Source organism: Oryzias latipes, chromosome 13, assembly GCF_053564925.1.
Source record: "Oryzias latipes strain Hd-rR chromosome 13, Olatipes_Hd-rR_3.1".
NCBI classification, from domain to species: domain Eukaryota; kingdom Metazoa; phylum Chordata; class Actinopteri; order Beloniformes; family Adrianichthyidae; genus Oryzias; species Oryzias latipes.
The window spans coordinates 32,348,844-32,369,631 of NC_136249.1; the positions used below are offsets into that span (position 1 = coordinate 32,348,844).

Here is a 20,788-nt window from a genome sequence, read left to right on the forward strand (position 1 = left end):
CCCAAATACGATTTTTTTCAAACTGCATTTTTATATCTTCTCCTGATTGACAACAGTTTGAATAAATAAATACTCAGAAATACAATTTTAGCATCAGAAAAAAATATAGATAGATTTTTATTGTCAGAAAACAATGAAATTCAAAAAGTGCTTCCTGGGCCGTGCAACACACAAATATAATACTTGGAAAGTGCATTATTCCGTAGCTAAAACAGGAAACAAATCTAATTTGTTGCCAAATAAAAATGCATTTTTCATTTTTTAAAAACAGAATACACAATCAATGGTAAATGGCGTATATACTTGTATAGCGCTTTCTACCTTGACAGTCACAGTCGATTCACACACACACATTCACACACATTCACACGCTGGAGGCGGCTCCGCTGATGCTGACCTTCCACCAGAGGCATGGTGGGCTTCAGTGTCTTACCTAAGGAGACTGCGATTTATGGTTGGGCAAGGCGGGAATCAAACCTGCAATAATCCCATCAGAGGTTGAACGCTGCACCACGGCCGCCCCGTAACGAGTGGTAACATAGTTAAAGGGCTTAAGCCATCTTTTGCTTAAGCCTTTCAGAATAAACTGTATCTATATATAGGATAATATATATATTATCATATATATTACATTGTGTAATATCATATATCAATTATCAATTTAGCATGAATTAAGAGTTATTTTTTGCAGCCTATTTTCTAACCCAGAAGCAAGACCACTATCTTTGAGGCCCCGCCTCCTTTTATTTTCTTATGTCACTAACACCAAAAACACCCTTTTCACCGAAGTGAGTTCTGAATGACGGACATTAAAAATATAAAACAGGGAGGGCGCTGTTTCAGATCACGGTGTGTAAACAAAGAAAGAAATGTTCCTGAAAAATCTGAAGATTTTTGCTGTCGTCTCCTCAGTGTTGGAGGTTCACCAGTTCGCTCAGGAGGCGGTGGTGGCGGAGGCGTGGCTGACGGCCCACGAGCCGTTCATCAACAGCAAAGAGCTCGGTGAGAGCGTGGACGAGGTGGAGCAGCTCATCCGGCGCCACGAGGCCTTTCGCAAAGCTGCCGCCACCTGGGAGGAGCGATTCAGCTCACTGCGGCGCCTCACCACGGTAACGCCACCCCCCGCCCCCAACACGCTGTGCTGACAGAACACGAACGGGTTTTAAAGGAAGCCTTGTTTGCAGGTGGAGAAGCTAAAGGCGGAGCAAGGTAAACTGCCCTCCACCCCTCTGCTGGGCCGAAAAGTCTTCCTCGACCCCCAAGATGCTTTAGCCAGTCCCTCAACCCTCCCTCGCCTCCCCGTCTCCCCCGTCATAAGACAGACCATCTATGAACAGAACGAAGCCAGCTCTCCACCCTCACCTTCACCTGCCACTCCCACCCCCTCCCCTTCATCTGCAGCGCGGCGGCTGGGGTCGACCGTCGCCAACTACACCCCTGTGATGAACAGCTCCGGTTACCGCCACACCCTGGAGGTCCAGCATGGCGGCGTGGTGGGCGTGGCTGCGGGACTCGGTCAGCCAGCTGCCTCATCCATCGCATCCGTTGCCACGGCAGCCATGTTAGTGTCGGCCAATCAGGCACGAGAATCTGCCGGCAGCTTGAGAGATCAGGCCGCCAAGGTAATGAGTCACCTCCAACCGGTCCAGGCAGGGCGGGATCTGGAGGCCAGGTCGTCCCCGTATCTACGGCAACCCAAAATCAAACACTTGGATGACGCGGTGACGCCGCTGATCGTGGCCAGCCGGCTGGAGAAAGTGAGGGAGAGGGGAAGGGAGCGGGACACCATGACAGGGGAGACGGGGGCAGATAGGCCGGAGGTGGCAGTGATGGCTGAGGTGGTGCTCCAGGAGCGCGGCCGGGAGCGCCTGCACAGTGAGCCCACCAGGGGGTCCCGGGGATCCAGACCTGACCCCATGGGCCACGCTGAGCCGCAGGCCCAAACGCACTTACAGCAGCGAGGCCACAGGATGGAGCGGCAGCTGTCCAGTGAGCAGCTGATCCAAGCCCGGCGGGATGAACTTCCTCAGGAGGTTTGGAGGGAACAGGCGGAGCGCCGCGACAGACGCACACTAGAGAGGCAAACGTCGAGCGAGCACGAGGGCCACGGGGGCCACGAGGGCCGGCGGAGGGAGAGAGACCGCCACCGACTGGACAGACAGGACTCCAGTGAGCACGACACCGGGAGGGAACAGTCAGACAGGCGCTCCGGAGGAGGGTGAGACCCGACACATCGCCCAACTCCGATCCACTCCTCAGTTCTTTTGACTTTATCATCTTTTTATTTTCTGCAGAGAAAAGAGAACCACCATGGCAGATATTGTAGAGCAGCTGCAAGAAAGAGAGGCAGCACAGGTGAGAAGCTCAGAATGCAAATCCACAAATGTGGGTTCTACACATTTAAAAATAAACCTCTGGGACCCAGCAAGACAAGTTAATAAGCAGAATAACGTTTTTAAGCTTCAAATATCTGCACTTCATTGTAAAAACACAGGGCATGTGGAAGAACAGGCTCTATCTATCTATCTATCTATCTATCTATCTATCTATCTATCTATCTATCTATCTATCTATCTATCTATCTATCTATCTATCTATCTATCTATCTATCTATCTATCTATCTATCTATCTATCTATCTATCTATCTATCTATCTATCTATCTATCTATCTATCTATCTATCTATCTATCTATCTATCTATCTATCTATCTATCTATCTATCTATCTATCTATCTATCTATCTATCTATCTATCTATCTATCTATCTATCTATCTATCCATCCATCCATCCTTCCACATATCAATGTGATGCAAGTAGCTTGAACTCAGTGCAGATCTTTTGGAGTATTGCGCAGTTATTCGAGCCATCTCTTACAGTGTTACGGAAAGCTGGGGAACAACGTTCCCCCTCAAAGATCATGTTTAATATGTTCATGGGAGATGATCCTCTAAATATGCCGCCAGCTTCGATTGCTTTGCATTTCATACTTCCTGATCCTGAAGGTCAGGACACTCAGCAGATGTTTGCAGCATCTATAAAACAAAAGTGAATGTTTTTTTCTTTTTTTTGTTTAAAAACATAGTGTGGATTAAAGTCTTCTCATCCAGACATACAGACACAATCTCTGCCAAAGACGGCAGAATCTTATTTTGTTTGCTCATAAAACAATTTTCACTTAACTTGTCATTAAACAGATCAAAGGTAAAACTTTTGTAATGATCTGTTCTGACTATAAAAATAACAGATAACCTGCTTTTGTCTGAGAAAAAAAGCAATAACTTACTTTTAAAGTAAGTCAATTCATAATTTTGATAAATCCCCATAGCATTTTCTAAAGAAGTCGATCGATTTTTCAGGGAATCCCTGTTTTATTGAAAGAAAATCCTGAAATAATGCAAAACACACTAAATAAAACACGAAAAAACTTACTGAGAATCAATTTGAACATTAGAATCTCCAAACGGTAATTTTTCATTTGTTAACCTTTATGCTTATTTTTATTGTTTTTCACTCCTGGTTCATCCGCGTTTAGCTTGTTTGTTTTTTAACGCTTTAAAAAGAATAGCAAAATTAGACGGAAAAGGTCTGCTGCTATTGGCTACCCCAAATCTGTCAATCAAATGCCTCAGACCTACATGCTTTTACTGGGGCATCTGATTGGTCAGTTAATAACTTGAATAAATTGCAGTAAAGAAAAAGTATCTTTTAAAAGAACTTGGATTAGAAAGATGTTGAGAAGAAGGTTACAGAGCAAGAATGGTCATTCTGACAAATAATATACTATTTCTAAATAGAAGTCTATGGGATCTTGGTTTCTTGAAACCAGTGGGTACTTCCTATTTGGGAACATGAAGGCTGTCCATTGTTTTTACAGTCTATGGTTCAGGCGTTCAGCTCTTCAGGATTCAGTTAAACTAAAAATCTCACTGAAGATGAATCCTTCTGCAGAACCTTTGCAGCTGCCTGAGTCTTTGATCATCTGAGTCTACAGGAATCTGAGAGCAGACATGAACAGGTTCCTTTGCTGAGAACCGAATGTAGACGTTTAGCCTCTGTGGGTAGATAAACCTTCCTGTTTTGAGGCGTGGAATCGAACATTGCCCCGCAGGCTCGCGGCGAGGTCCCCCGCCTGCCCAATGGTTTCCCAGAGAAGACTTCCCGTCCAGACCGGCCTCGAGCGCGGGACAGACCCAAGCCCAGACGAAGGCCGCGACCCAAAGAGCCAGGAGAGACCACGCGGCGGTCTAGGTCCGCGCCAGCCCAGAGCAGCCCGGCGGTCCCGCAGCCTCCAACGCACACAGCACACCATGAGGGGTTCCTCTTCCGCAAGCTGGACATCGAGAGCCTGAAGAAGAGTACAAACAGGTGGGTGTTCTGGGCCACCCTGAGGGGGGGGAGGTCCCGGAGTTGGGGGTGGGACCCATTTGTCATTTTTTTCTGGAACTGAGGTATTCCAAATAGCAAATAAACACATTACTGATGTTATCACCGTAAATATTTATGAATCCAATACTGACAAAAGGGGCGGTACTTAAGGCCTGATAAGCAAAAAAAAAACACAGCCAACACAAAGTTAACGCAAAAGTTAACGCAAATCTGGGAAATTTCCAAATATATAGACCACAGATTTTTGTAGAGCACAAAACTTTTTTAATTAACCAAACATTTGAAATGTTGACTCCTTGTATCAATTCTTTTCAGTATTGACACGCACTAAAAAAACTACTTCCTTCAATTATCAAACCAACAACTCCGCCCTTCAGACATAATAAAGTTTTTTATTATTATTATTATTATAAGGCCGTGCCAATCAGCCACTACGTACATTTTGCGCATGTTGCACGGATAAAAATTGGTCATACGTGAAAACGTGGAAAAAGCCAGAAGGGCTGTGGTTTTACGTGAAATTTTCACCGATGTATCACGAATGAACCACGTTAAAAACCATGGAAGAAGTACGATTAAACTACGTGTCAACAAGATGTCAACAGCTTAATGTTTAATACTGGCGGGGGGGGGTCTCAACAAAACTTTCACTTTGCTCCACCCAGTGGGCCATATATTCCAATTATAGTTGAGGGAAAAAAAATGTAAAGTTGTACTGTATCACTGTATCTTTCTTAAGTGTTGAAAATCTGTCTGAAATGATCTGTCAATGTTTGAAACAGCAGAAGTTAGAAACGTTTCTCCGAAAAGACGCAAATGACAAAGGGGCCCAAAAAAAAGCAGCTGGTTGTGTTCTGGTGAAGGCGTCTGAATGCCTTTAGTTTTTATTGTGACAGCAGTTCCATAAACAAACAGACGCTGCAGAAATCCCACGGCATGAGAAGACTTCATGCATGACGCTTTCCGTGCTTCCTGATCTAACCCCGGCTGTCAGAGGAGCCGGCTCACCGGCCGGCTGATGAACGCAGCCGGGGGTCATGGAGCGGCTGCTCATGCGCATACACGCACGTTCACCTGCACAGACGGCCATGATGCTTCCTCTAGAGAAACGTCAGGGGAAAAGGGGTCTCCTCGCAGTCCCCCGGTTTGGGGGGGGGTGGACTGACCGTGCACGGCTGAGAACCCATCCAGGTCCAGCACTGGATGAGTTTCACATACGCTCCCACTCCAGGCAATGGATGAGTGTGTCACATGTACATGCTCTGCTATGTACATGGCAAGGTAACGCTTAGTCCTGAATGGCTTGACACGCGTGACGTTCCAAACTGCTTCTTTTGTGATTGTGTACGGAGGAATTCGACGGGACACACAGTAAGTTCATTCATCTTCTTCAGGAGGGGGGGTTGCATGTGAATTCTGTTTATAAAATCAATGTTTATGGTTTTAGTGTCATCAAAGTTTAAAAAAAAACACACTTGTGGATGCTTTACTCTTAAGGTGTGTACTTTATTTATTTTTTAAATTAAAGTGTCTATGTACAGGTGGAGTTATGACAGCAGGGAGCATGCATCACCCTTCCGTTTATGTTGTTTGTTAGAAGCCGTTTGATCGCTTTCACTGAGGATGAAACCTGCTTTGCTGTGGAGCCGTTTCAGGCATTTCAAACAGTCTTTCTGTTTACAAACAGACCTTATTTTTCATTTATCTTTTATAATAATAATAATAATAATAATAAACTTTATTTATATAGCACTTTGGGAAATCCAGATTACAAAGTGCTGTACAATTAATTGTAATTCTGCTGTTTTTACCCAGCATAAAAAAAAACTTGTGTTGTTTTTCTAAGACATCATTTTTGCAGAGCATCAGAAATTCACCTCTGTTAAAGTTATTATCTGTCACGCACCTTAGGTGTGTGAAATTCGTCCTCCGCATTTTATCCCCTCCCCTGGGGGAGCGCTGAGCTACAGACACGCTCAAGAACCATTTGGTGGTTTAACCCCCCCAATCCAACCCCTTAATGCTAAGTGTCAAGTAGGGAGGCATTGGGTCCCGTTTCTAAAGTCTTGGCCTGGATTTGAACTCATGACCCTCCAGATACAGGGCGGACACTATTCCACAAGGCCACTAAGCTGGTGACCTCTGACTTTTGGCAGGGACTGTTGACGCTTCCCATTATCCATCTGTTTACGTGCTTTCTCGCTGATTAACAGCCCCTCACACCAACAACCTCACATTACAGATGCATCCAAAAATATTGGAGCTATCCAGCCAGATGCCAGCTCAGACGAGGAAAACAAAGATGAACATCAGGGGCCTCAAAACTCACCGCCTATAAGTGAAGCAGTCGCCGCCTACTTTTTGATGATGAGCAATAATAACAAAAGTACCTAATGATCCATGTATGATGTAATAGTATATTCCGCTCCTTTTCGTGAATTTTGTTCACGCTCCTCTACTCTCCGTGCACGGGGAATACAAGCGCACGTGATACTCAAATCCCGCACAAACACAACCACACACATGGCGAGCGCACTTCTGTTAACACACGACGCTTTGTAGCGTCTGGCTGACGAAGCAGCGGGAACATGTGAGGATTTTTGACCAGATTGTTTGACAAAAGTGTTGGTGTGGAGACGCAGGAGTCGTGAGACACTATGCTGCGGTTCCATGCGCAAAATCTCTTTGATCGGATCAAAGATCGGATTAGAATTGCACTGTGTAAAGCCTCATCAGATTGTAACACAGGTTTACAGACGCCACACTTTCGGAACGAATCGTTTGGACACGCCCAGAACTGTCTAACATACCAGAAACGACCGTAGAAGAAGAAACAGCGTGTTCTGTTGTAGACAAACAAACATGCTGCATCGAGCGAGACGATCTTCCAAACATGATTTTATTATTGTTATGGTTATTATTAAGTGCTTGTTCGCTCGTCATTTTTTATATTTGTGCTCTTTTTTTCTTGACCGAACGGCGCCGGAAGAAGGGTTAGCATTAAGCTAATGTGGACCAACAACAGCGTTTAGACTTGGATGCAGTTCAAATCCTTGCGGTCAATACAGCAATGTGCATTTTTATTGAACGTAAATATGTGGGAATAACATCAGCTTTTATATTTGTCTGGACACGACTGGAAGCATGAATTCACATGATTGTTTACACGTTTTCTCAGGACTGCACCAAACCCTTCTCTGGAGCGCTGCACTGTCTATGCACGACCTAAACCAGCGCAGTAGTGACCCACGATCGGGAGAAACTGTTTACATGCACGCAATCGCAATAATAACCCACCTATCTCGATCGGAAAGACATTTTGATCTGATTGAGTCTGATCGGGGCAGAGTATTCCGAGCGGCGTGTTTACATGACACATTTTTATTCAGATCAGGGGTTTATTCTGATTACTTTTGTCCATGTAAACGCAGACTACACCATGACCCTGATGCAGACGATGAGCTGGAGACACACGGACCGCTTTAATGTCGGACAGGATTTTCACCCACCGGACTTCAAAACTTGGCGTCCCTTTTTTACCACATCAATACACAATAGACGCACATTGCAGAGCCGGTGTCGCGCAAAACTCCACTTTCACCCCCCCTGAGAGTCTCGCAGTTTTACTGTCATTGACCTAATGGCAAGAAACCAAAATTTTTGATTTCATTTAAAAATGAAATCACCTGGAGACAGAATTAGGAAAGGATGAGACATAAAATCTTATCTTTAAAGAATGTGATTAGGTTTAGTTGGTTCAGACTACACAGCAGGTTAGTGGAAGCCTCCTACTCTGGAAACATTTGCGGCCCCGGGTTCATGGATCTTGTCTTCTATAAGTAGATCCATCAGAATGGGGCGGGGCTTGATGCTTACCATAGTAGTTTTTTATTTAAATTGCATTTTCTTTTTCGGCTGCTCCCGATTCACAAGATTTGAATAAAAAAAAAATCAGAAACACTTTCTTTTTTTTTGCCTAAGGCCCTTTATGTCTGTCTTCGATCATGAGAAAAATGCTACAAGAACATGTTAATATCTCCAAAAACACAATTATCATCAGAGAGGATCTTTAAACTGCTGATGATTTTAGGTTAAAATGTGCAAACCTGAAGTGCAGGCACCGCACATGTGCAGAAGCGCTCCAAACGGCGCCTGCATGTCGTCACAGGGGAAAAGGGGTCGCAGTTGATGTGTACGTTGTTTCCAAAGGTGGCATTTAACCAAACTCCTCGTGTCTCTTCTCCTCTCTTCTTCTACCCTCCTGGCTGCCTCCTCTTGTCTCCTCTAAGGTAAGTCAAACTTTACTCGCACTCAAGCATGCGCTGTGTCTGTAGCGTCCCGCTCCATCCTTCCATCCCCACCTCCTCCGTGTGGTCATCCGTGCGTCCGTGCGTTCATCTGTGTTTGTTCAGCAGTGTGTTTCCTCCTCCCTTCTTGGGGCTGGTCCATCCCGCCTACCTACCTGTCTGCTCTGGTCAGGTGAGTGAGGTGTTAGCTTAGCAGCAGTGACTTGGCAGCTCCTCTTGACTCTTCCCAATCTCCACCCCTCCCCATCCCCGCCTTCCCTTTGCGCTTCACTCCCCGTCCCCGTCCTCACTCTCCACTTTCCCTTTTCTCCCGCCCGCCCCCACCAACAGCAGATCGTGGGTCAACCTGTACTGTGTGCTGAACAAGGGGGAGCTGGGATTCTACAAGGACGCCAAGAACACGACGACGCCCTACAACAACGAGCCGATGCTCAGCCTCTCCCACTGCCAGTGCGACGTCACCAACGGCTACAAGAAGAAGAAGAACGTCTTCACCCTGAAGTGAGACGCAACTTCGGGATCAATGCTGACCAGAAAGATGAAACCTGACTTTGTCTGACTTTGTGGTCTAAAAACATCACAATTTAATTTAAAAGAAAAGGAAAATTCCCAAAATATAAACTTTTACAAACAAAATTACAAAAATGTTTTAAAAAAAACAGGAACAACAGTAATAAATGTAGGAACATTTTTTTACACTAAAGTTCCACTTTGATCATTTCACATATTTTTTTGAATAACTTTGATCGGAATAATTGTATAAGATTAATACAAACTACAGACTTTTCTTTATCTGGTAAAATTTTGATTCTTTAAAAAAAAAAAATTATAAAAGACCTGAAAAACAGCTCTAAAAAGGTTGAAAAACGCTGATTACCTCAGTATATCACCTTTCACAGTCACAGATTTCTATTTTTTTCTGTACAGCACATAATGATCTGTGTCCTGATTGGCTGTTGATCTTGTGTTACATTAGATTATACAGTTCTTTTTTTTTCTATGAAGGTTTAAAGAAGAAACAAAGATGTAAAAAAATTGTTGTCTGAGAAAAGTCTCTAGTGTGTAGTGAGGACTTTTACAGCCTTCAAACATCTGGAATTCTACTCGGCAGATTTCGGCTACGTTCACACTGCAGCCTGAAATGGCCCAATACCTATTTTTTTTGCCCCTATGCGTCCTGTATGTGATCTTTTCGTGACAGTCTGAACGACACAGATCTGATCTTTTCAAATGCGACCCAGGCTACTTGGGTATGTGGTCCTGAATCCGATACGTATCCGATCTTTTCAAATGCGACCCCCATCTGACCGGCCAGACCACATGTATCCGACCCGTACGTCATCGATACGCTACAAACGTCATCATTCTGCGTTGGAAGTAGGCGAGAACGAGAACATAAACAACAACCATGGCGGACGATGCTGCTGAGACCAGTCAGTGGAAGGGAAGCAAGGTCACCAATTTGATTAATATTTGGGTGTACAGCTCTATTCAGGCCAAACGCAAGGGTTCTTATCGCAACCGGTAGCTTTTTGAAAAAGATTCCTGCGAAATGGCCGAGGGTGGTGTTGAACCTTTCCCACGATGACTTTTTTTCCTTTCCGACCGTGGTCAGAAGCGTGGGGGAAACCTTCTCCAGGGCCGAAGGCGGATCCTCCTTCGGGGTTCACTTCCCCGTTCGGACCCTCAGATTCTCCAGAGCGGGTTACTAAAGAGTCAATAGCAGTTCTGCTGGGGAAGCCTTCTTTTATTAACGTTTTCCTTCCTCCGTAACACACAACATGAATGCGCGCCCCCACTGCCCCCCTCACTCCCTCCGGCACTGCACGCGCTCTCTCCTCTCTCTTACACACACACGCACGGCCCCAGCACATACACATCCCCATTCCACAACAGTGGGTGCAGAGGATCCTGGCTCTTAAAATGAAATTAATAAAATGAATGTAATAGTGCAAAAAAAGCTCCACTGTTGACAACACTGTTGTTGACATCCATTGTTAACGTTAGCTACTTCCGCAAACAACGAGTGACGTCGTTCACCGTTGATTACTCTTCTGCGCATGCGGGTCACTTCGGGGTCGTTTCACGGACACACAGGAGATCACAAAAATTAGCATTTAATTGGAAATGTGAACGGCCTTGCAAAAAATCGGATTCTTTCAAAAATTGGAATTGAGCATTAAGCCCTGCAGTGTGAACGTAGCTGACCTATCGTGGGTTATTTTGAGAACATTCCTGTGATAACAGGAACAACATATATTATAGTATACTGTCACAGAAGGTGATGCCCCGCCCCCTGCTACTTTCATCTCTCATGCCTTCTTCGTGCACAGCAGTACAGATGGCTGAGTGGAGATTTGTAAACGAAAAAAATCAGTTTACAGTTTCGCTATGAATCTATTCCAGCTTTGTGAACTCTGTAAGTATTCAAACAGAGAAATGGCTCAAAGCAGCTTTTTATCCCAGTTTCTTCAAGGAAGTTGTGCTTTGTTGTGGTATCTGTTTTATTGATGTGCTGTCTGGAAGCTCTTTGTGTTTATGTAGAATCTGCATTCAAAGTGGAACTGAAGATGTTTATGAATTGTTACTATCAAATGTTTCTGATTGCAGGACGAAGGATGGCAGTGAGTTTCTGTTTCATGCGAAAGATGAGGTGAAATATTTACTTTTTTTTTCTTAATTTATCCCCATCTTACGACTCGCGCAGTCTTCATACGTGATGCTCTGACTCTGACCCCACCCCCCTCGTTGCAGGACGACCTGAAGACGTGGGTGACCAACATCACCGCCAGTATTTCAGAGCACGAGGAGATTGCCAAATGGGGTCAGCCCCAACCAACTACCTCATCCACCGACGAGGGGACGCGGCGAGACGGCGGCAGCAAGGCGGATAACAGGTCGGAGCGGGGGGCCGAGAAAGAGAAAGAAAGAGGAGAACGGTCAGAGAAGTCTGAGCGAGGCGGGAAGTCGGACGTAAAACGCTCTGGTAAGAAGAAGTGAGCGTCACGCGTCCGCTGGGATCGAACTCTGAAGGGAGTCGGGGGGCCGCGGACAGCCGGCAGGTATGCCCCCCCCCCTCGGCACCACCAATGGGATGGACCCGCTCACAGGAGGAGCAGGAGGCCTTTGTCGTCTTTCTTTCTCTTTTCTGTTTTTGCCAGAATACGCAGACTGACTGACGCCCCCTGGTGGCGGATTCCCAGTACTACAGACGGAGGAGTTTCGACATGCACTTCATCAGTTCAAAGCTGGTTGCTTTCTGAACCGTTGCTCAATCTGTTCCATGTTGGTTCTCCTCTGGGATGAGCCGAGTCTGTATGTAGCCGTTTGTGAGTCCTTTAATCCTCGGCCATCCAAGAGTTCAGTCAGAGCAACACGGTACACTTCCCCTCCTCTTCATCCCATCTGCCGTTAACATTCTGAACAGGTCCTGGTTCAGCAGCTCTGGCAGGAGCTCTGTGCACCTGCAGGGGCTGATGGGTAGTTTTTGTCTGGAAGATGTCTTCACGTCGCTCCGTTTTGAGCCTCATTCGTTCAGTTTTGGTGAAATTTTATTTAAAATCAAATTTTCTCCCCAAAAAATCGCTTTAGTCATGAAGCACAAACTCTTTCCCCGTCACACCGTTCATGAACGAGGCTTCATGGGATCTTTTCTTTTCTCAAATAGAAGTTTTCCCCCATTTGTTGCATCATTTCCTTTTTATTGGAACATCTGGCAGCAGCTCCCAGAGTCTCCGTAGCTCTCAGGTTCTTCATGTGGCCGTGTGCTCCGTGTGTCCGTCCCCTCCAAAGTCACTTCAGTCTTCCAGAAACCTTCGGCTTCATTCACATCCTGCAGCTCCTTCTGCCCCCGCCCCGCCCCTGAACCCGGTGCCAGCAGGGTCAGTTCCACCCCCGGACTCCGAGATGAGTCGGAACGCGAGGGCAGACATATATTTACAGCGGAGAATGCATGTTTTTGCTTGAAGAGGATTCACTTGTTGGGATGCCTGCAGCTCAGAGACTCTGCATCGACACTTGTGTTTGATTTCCTGTTAACTCACCACAAAGCCATAAAATACAAGAAGAAGAAGAAGAAGAAAGGAGCTGGATGAGGATTGGCAGAGGCGTCTGGAGTGGAGGCTGATGGGAAAAAACCCGTTTTCACTGCACGTCTGATTCCCAACGTTCTTATTTCTCCCTGATTTCTATCCTGCGTTAGGAACGTCAGCAGCTGCGTTTCCACTGACCATGAAAATTGCGCAAATGATTGGATTTGCGATAATAAATGGAAACAGGACGATTTAAAAAAAACTCGCATTTATCCAAAAGAAAAGTTTTTGTACTTGGAGGTGGTAGCTTGACATATTTCTCAACACTGCGCTGGAAACATTTTTTTTTCTAATTAAATGAGTCATGTGACCGACAACCGGATGGCGATGCGCTTCTGGGTAGGAACCGGCTGCACAGCGGGCGCCACCAGAGGTCCCACAGTGTCACAGATCATCAAAAGTTGGGCGTGTCGTGCAGAATTGTTGGATCCACAGCTCCTCTGTAGAATCTCCAACCAACATTTCCCATGTGATCCGTAGCCCCTCCCACATGTAAGGAGCCCGCCGCTCCACAACTCCTTTGATCGATTATGACGAGCGCCAGCGCCGTGGCAGAAATGTGAATGTGTCTGCTGTCAATCAAAGTCCTGTTCCGTGTTTCTGAATGACTCGCCGCGTTTATTGTCTCTCTTCGCATAATTAGGATTTAATGGTTTAATGGTTTGTTTCAACATTTCTAGAATGTTGATCAAGTTTGGCGTTTTTGTGTCATGGAAATGCAGCTACTGGTTCTCTGATGCTTTCGGACGTTTTTGTGTCATTTTAATCAAAATATCAGCCCAACAGATCGATTTGAAATATTTAAATATCTTTTTGACTTCCTTTGTTTTCCTTTGATTTTTTTTTGTCTAATTTCTCTTTGCTTTTCTAAACACGTCAGTTCTGTTCAACTGTTGGATTTTTCCCTCATTTGAAAACCATCAGTAGCTACCAGAACCATGTGGAGCAGATCTAACCTTTAGTTTTTTTAGTCCAGTTGTTTGCATTTCTTCTCGTTCATCTCCGTAGAAACAAACACTAGATGGCAGCAGAGCAGCTTTTGCTTCAGAAGCAGGAGGATAACAGCAATCTGCGCCAACATTCTGCACAATTCCAGGCTAATTTTACGTCTTTTTGAGACGAAGAACAATTTTTCGTCGTGAACTGACAACACTTTTGTCATCAGAGTTCGGGTCACGGTTTTGTTTCGGTTTGATTTGTGTTTTACAAAACAAAAAAACATTTAATTTGCTTATAAGTAACAATGAAGAAAACCTTTTAGGCAGATTTTGGTCAGTTTCAAACAGGAAGCCACGCCCCCCCCCCCCCCCCCCTCGCTGCTGTAAAGCTGCTGAGACTCAGACTTGCGTGCTTTTAACCCGTTAGGATAAAACTTGGCCCCCTGTAAATATTTATTTGTATTAATAAAATCAGACATTTTCCCCCTTTGATGAAAGACAGGATGAAGGACGAGGACGACAGACGGGCGGGATTTACTCCTGAGACTTAAAGCAACAAGTTACTTGTTTGACTGCGCGCTGGTGTAGTGGTTAGCCTCACAGCGAGAAGTCCCAAGATCAAACCCAGACTGTGCATATTTTCTCCGGACGCTCCAGCTTCGTCCCACAGACCGAAAACCGGCTGCAGAGGTCATTGTCTCTAAGGCGACCCTGAATCCCGCCTTCACCTGATGGGATAGGCTCCAGCATCCCAGTGAACCCCGAATGGAATACGTCGGGTTTAGAAAACGAATGAATGGATGGACGTTAAACAAAGGGCAACTTCCAGAGTGAAGCCTGTGTGAAAAGCAACTGGAGCTAGACCAAAATGACCTTTGAACTCCCTAAATAAGGGGAAATGATCCACTTTCACCAGAGCAAATACCGGATTCAAATACGTTTTGGTGTTTAAACTTAAAATCTATCATTATTGTTGTTTATCATTAATTCGTTTTACTTTTGCATAGTTTTCTATATTCCTCATATTTTACAAAACAGCTCTGAACTGCCTCTTTTTTGATTGATAGGTGAGCATCAGCCGTACGGTCTCACAAACTGCTCGGGCTGAAAAGTCCAGTTTTAGACTTAAAAAGATAGGAACCTTAAATCAGCTCAACGCCAGGCGGAGGGTCACATGACTGCAGCGGTTCTCCTTTGATTATTATTCGACGCCTTTTGCTCTTCATCACATTTAGCATCGTGGGAATTTATCAGGAATCAAAGCGGTTACTTTCATCGTCTCCAGAGCAAATCGGTGAATAAAATAATTCCTGTTTTTATAAAAACAACTTTAAATCAATGTATTCAACTTCTTTTAACAGCAACATTTAACTCTGATCCTTTTTTTTTAACTTATTTTCTGTTGTTTTTATCCTCCTGACTACCACCAATGCAAATCTGTGTTCTGTAAAGAACACTTCTACAACGGAAAATCTCCCACATCAATTTGGGGCTTTTTAATGATACCAGATGTGATGGGTTGGGGCATTCTGGGATATGTAGTTTTTGATGGATTTTTAAAAAATTGACTGGACTTTTTTTTTCTCTGGTAGTCAGGAGAATATGAATGTAACTCTGGATTATTATTGGATGTGATGTTGTAGGAACTGGAGCCATTACTGGTCTGCTTCACATCGGTTCACAAACTAACTTCAGATCCTTTTGTTGGTTTTAAACATCGTCTCATTTTTTCATTTGCTTTTTCTCAAGGAGATTTTAACGTCACGAGTCAAAGTAGCAGATTTTTTATTCTTTAAAGGAAAATTAGAAGATTCGTCAGATTTTCTGTGTTCAGATTCGATCAAAGTTCAAGGACTTGATGGTTTGAACGTTTGGCTCCGTTTCTGTTGAGAATCAGATGTTTTTGTGGAAACGTTTGGGGTTGTTGTTGTTTTTCCCAGACGAGCAGCTTTGAAATGAAACCTTTTAAGTTTGGGATTCATTCAGACCTCCACCTCCATTTCTGACCCGCTGCAGCTTCATCTCCAGAACCGCTGGATTCCTGCAGAGCGTGTGCGGGCTGGAGCCGTTCAGGGATTTACGCTGGTGGGGATTCTGTCCACGGTAGCCTTGAGACTTTATGCAACTTTTTCTTTGCACTTTGGCCGTCAGCAGAGCCGAAACCCGGCGCCCCGCGGCGCTTCGGATCCGACGGGGGGCAGGACCGCAGATGGAGAAGAAACGGGCCACAGCGCTCATTCACACTGCCCGAAATGACCCCGATGACGTGGTCAAAAGGGCTCAGAAGACTGTTCCAGAACCGTCCAGAACTGCACGATCGACCCAGGAACATTTGGACTAAACCCCACCAACATGGACACATGAGAACGCAGACGATGAATCTGGATTCAACCCCCAAACGCTGGAGGATCCGCGCTGTAGAGGAAGCACAAGGGTGGAGCGGGTTAAAGGTCATGGAGCTGTCGGTCCAGAACCAACAGCCAAAGATCAAACCCGTCAGAACTCTGATCTGCTGCATCCGCCCCCACACCCCCGATCACACGGTTTCCTTCTTTTCCGCGGCGTAGACTTGTCGGGGTCAGAGGTTGCATGAAGGATGGCGTGGTCCAAACTGCTCTGCATGTCTTCAAGTCTCATCCCTCCACAGATCAGTCACTGTAAGGGAGCGGGCGGTGGCGCCGAGAACAAACGCAACAATAATGTACAGAGGGATTCGAACCAACAGCCAGCCTTGGGCTCTGTGAAGATGTTCCTTTGAATAAATACAGATTGTGATATCGGAAAGAGTTCTGTCCTTTTGTTCCTTTTTCTGCTGTTCCTCTGCACATTTCTACACTTAACTGATTTTTTTACCGACCAGGAAGGAGCGAAATGTTTCAAACTACATCCAGATACTTTATTTGCTGACGTTTCTTCCATCCCAACGAAGCGGCGTCTAAACATCGGAAGTGATGGAAGGACGAACTGGTCAGTGTGAAAAAATGGAATTTAAAATAAACACAGCAATCTGTTCTATTGTCTTTACTGAACTTATTTGAATTTGAACATTTTGGAGGACTTTATCTGTAAAAACCCTAAAAGAACCTTTCAAACCGACACTTCTCTGATGGGATCAGAGGCGGACTCACCTGGAGAACATTTTTCTTCAGTGGAGAGCTGCTCCTCTGCCGAAAAGCTGCTGGTTTGAGTCCAGCAATGATCACGCTGCTTCCAAGAAACTTCCTTTTTCATCTAATTTGAATATTAATCCAGACGTTTCTTTGTCTTCTTGAACTCCGATGGATCCCCAAGTCTCTTTAACCTGAACTTTAACCTGAAATGAGGCACCGATGTAAAGAAATGGGATCAAACTGATGTCCACCATGTGGACTCCATGTAAACTCAGTTTTCTAACGTGATACAACTGACTCTGGTGCCACTTTTTAACACAAAATTTTTAAAATATATACGTCTGTTGAGGTTTTATCTTCAGGCGGTCTGCATTTTGAAAAATATGGTTCTATATTACCCTTTTAATATCCCCACTGGGGTGGGGATGGATTGAATGTTGTTGCCATTGTTCCAGGGTTCTCTAATTAGTGCTTTAATTAGTCATAATGACTAAAATAGCTGATTAAAGGAGCATTTAGTTGATAAAAACAACAATAAATATACATAGAAAACACAATACAGCCATATTTATCATTGCACATTCACAGCTGCAGGATGCGGATCTTGATAGATCATCTCTGTACCCAGTGGGAGGGGCTTAATAGCAGCAGAATAGAAGCTAGTTTCTGACATCGTCTGACTTTTCTTTTTTAAATATAATTTATTTATTAACTATTTTTCTGAAGATGCAATTTCTCATTGCATCCCTGATGCCCAAAAATCAACCAAAGCTTCATTTAGAGCTGCACATGTTTAGATAGAGAACAATTAAGCCAGTTAGTTACAAATCACAGAAACTATTAAAAAATAACAGTATTAAGCTGAAAATGTTGCACAAGATGATAAATTTTCATTTTTTTTCCAAAGAACTCAAAAAGTTCTTCTGACAAGAAGATTTATGAGTTCATTGGCTTAAAAGTTTTTTTTGGACCACTAATGCAACTAGTGTTTCAAATGTTTGAGCAGATAAAATGATTTTTTTCACGTTTATATGTGTTTTTCTTGTCATTTCTGCTGTATAAATCATTGATTAGAATTGTAGAAAATAATTACTATTGATATGAGAGCAATGATATCATAGTGTTAAAATCTTCTTTCTCTTTCGGCTTTTCCCATCAGGGGTCGCCACAGCAAATCATCCTTTTCCACCTCACCCTATCATGAACATCTTCTACCCTAACATTAGCCAACTTCATGTCCTCTGTTAAGACATCCATATATCTCCTCTTTGGCCGTCCTCTTGCCCTCCTGCCAGGCAGCTCCATCTCCAACATCCTTCTACCAATATATCCACTATCCCTCCTCTGAACATGTCCAAACCATCTCAGTCTGGCTTCTCTGACTTTGTCGCTAACACAGGCAACATGAGCCGTCCCTCTGATGTACTCGTTCCTTATCCTGTCTAACCTGGTCACTCCTAAGGAGAACCTCAACATCTTCATCTCCGCTACCTCCATCTCAGCCTCTTGTCTCTGTCTCACTGCTACCGTCTCTAACCCATAGAGCAGAGCTGGTCTCACCACTGTCTTGTACACCTTTCCTTTGAGTCTTGCTGGCACTCTTCTGTCACACAACACTCCTGACACTTTCCTCCAACCGCTCCAACCTGCCTGCACTCGCCTCTTCACCTCTTTTCCACACTCCCCATCACACTGAACTGTTGACCCCAAGTACTTAAACTCCTGCACCTTCTTCACCTCAGCCCCCTGTAACCTAACGCTTCTACCTTGATCCCTCTCGTTCAGACACATGTATTCTGTCTTACTACGACTGACCTTCATGCCTCTTCTTTCCAGAGCAAACCTCCACCTCTCTAGCTGTTCCTCCACCTGCTCTCTACTCTCACTGCAAATTACAATGTCATCCGCAAACATCATTGTCCAGGGAGATTCCTGTCTTACCTCGTCTGTCAGCCTGTCCATCAGCATAGCAAACAAAAAAGGACTCAAAGCTGATCCTTGGTGTAGTCCCACCTCCACCTTGAACTCCTCTGTCTGACCTACAGCACATCTCACCACCGTCATACTTCTCTCATACATGTCCTGAACTACTCTGACATACTTCTCTGCCACTCCAGACGACCTCATACAGTACCACAGCTCCTCCCTCGGCACCCTGTCATACGCCTTCTCTAAATCTACGAACACACAATGCAGCTCCTTCTGACCTTCTCTGTACTTTTCCATCAACATTCTCAAAGCAAAAATGGCATCAGTGGTGCTCTTACGGGGCATGAAACCATACTGCTGCTCACAAATCTCCACCTTCTTCCCAAGCCTGGCTTCCACTACTCTTTCCCACAGCTTCATTGTGTGGCTCATCAACTTTATTCCTCTATAGTTGCTGCAGTTCTGCGTGTCACCCTTGTTCTTAAAGATCGGAACCAGAACGCTTCTCCTCCATTCCTCAGGCATCTTCTCACTCTCTAGAATCCTATTGAACAACCTTGTTAGAAATTCCACTGCTGTCTATCCTAGGCACTTCCATACCTCCACAGGTAGGTCATCAGGACCAACGGCCTTTCCGCTCTTCATCCTTTTCAGAGCCTTCCTAACCTCATCCTTTCCAATCTCTGCTACTTCCTGCTCCACAACAACCACATCTTCCTCCCTTCTTTCCCTGTCATTTTCCTCGTTCATCAGCTCCTCAAAATACTCCTTCCATCTTTTCTGTACACTCTCCTGGGTTGTTAGCACCTTTCCATCTCTGTCCTTAATCACCCTTATCTGTTGCACGTCCTTCCCATCTCTGTCTCTCTGTCTGGCTAGCCTGTACAAGTCCTTCTCTCCTTCCTTTGTGTCTAACCTGTCATATAGCTCATCGTAAGCTTTCTGTTTGGCCTTTGCCACCTCTCTCTTCACTCTACGCTGCGCTTCCTTGTACTCCTGTCTACCTTCCTCAGTCCTTTCTACATCCCACTTCTTTTTAGCCAACCTCTTCCTCTGGACGCATTCCTGTACTTCCTCATTCCACCACCAAGTCTCTTTACCGTCTTTCCTCTTTCCAGATGACACACCTAGCACCTTCCTACCTGTTTCCCTGATAATCTCTGCTGTAGTTTCCCAGTCATCTGGAAGCTCATCCTGACCACCCAGGACCTGTCTCAACTTCTGCCTAAATTCCTCACAAGTTTCTTCATTCTGTAGCTTCCACCACTTGGTCTTCTTTTCTGTTTTCCCTCTCTTCTTCTTCCTGACCTCCAGAGTCATCTTACACACCACCATGCGGTGCTGTCTGGCTACACTCTCTCCTACCACCACTTTGCAGTCAATAACCTCTCTCAAATGACCTCGTCTACATAGGATGTAGTCCACCTGGGTACTCCTACCTCCACTTCTGTATGTCACTCTATGTTCCTCTCTCTTCTGGACGTAAGTGTTGACTACAGCCATTTCCATCCTCTTCGCAAAGTCCACCACCATCTGTCCCTCCAGATTCCTTTCCTTCACACCAAACCTGCCCATCACCTCCTCATCACCTCTATTGCCCTCACCAACATGCCCATTAAAGTCTGCTCCAATAACAACTCTCTCTCCTCTGGGGAGACTCTGTATGACCTCATCCAACTCACTCCAGAATCTCTCCTTCACTTCTAACTCACAGCCAACCTGTGGCGCATACCCACTGACTACATTCACCATCACCCCTTCGATTTCTAACTTTAAGCTCATCATCCTGTCTGAGACTCTTTTCACCTCTAGAACACTGTTTACAAACTCCCCCTTCAGAATCACTCCTACCCCGTTTCTCTTCCTATCAACACCATGATAGAACAGTTTGTATCCTCCTCCAATACTACGTGCCTTGCTGCCCTTCCACCTTGTCTCCTGCACACACAGTACATCTACCTTCCTTCTCTCCATCATGTCTGCCAGCTCTCTGCCTTTCCCTGTCATTGTGCCAACGTTAAGAGT

At 44.9% G+C, this 20,788-nt stretch overlaps 1 protein-coding gene across 8 annotated transcripts in view; it reads left to right on the forward strand.

Annotated features, from left to right (window-relative positions):
- The window catches only part of sptbn4b (spectrin, beta, non-erythrocytic 4b), a 100,890-nt gene that overhangs the window by 79,428 nt on the left and 674 nt on the right, over positions 1–20,788 (forward strand). Inside the window, exons 37-44 of one of the 8 annotated variants that reach the window (XM_078930178.1) lie at positions 913–1,109; positions 1,185–2,218; positions 2,295–2,355; positions 4,111–4,367; positions 8,801–8,867; positions 9,026–9,196; positions 11,306–11,348; positions 11,450–11,657. In XM_078930178.1, coding sequence (XP_078786304.1) covers positions 913–1,109; positions 1,185–2,218; positions 2,295–2,355; positions 4,111–4,367; positions 8,801–8,867; positions 9,026–9,196; positions 11,306–11,323 — 1,805 coding nt within the window. In that variant the 3' untranslated portion in view covers positions 11,324–11,348; positions 11,450–11,657. Of the gene's footprint in view, positions 1–912; positions 1,110–1,184; positions 2,219–2,294; positions 2,356–4,110; positions 4,368–8,677; positions 8,868–9,025; positions 9,197–11,305; positions 11,349–11,449; positions 14,008–20,788 lie in introns of those variants that run through there. The other 7 variants (XM_078930179.1, XM_023962068.2, XM_078930180.1 and 4 more) reach the window with 7 other exon arrangements.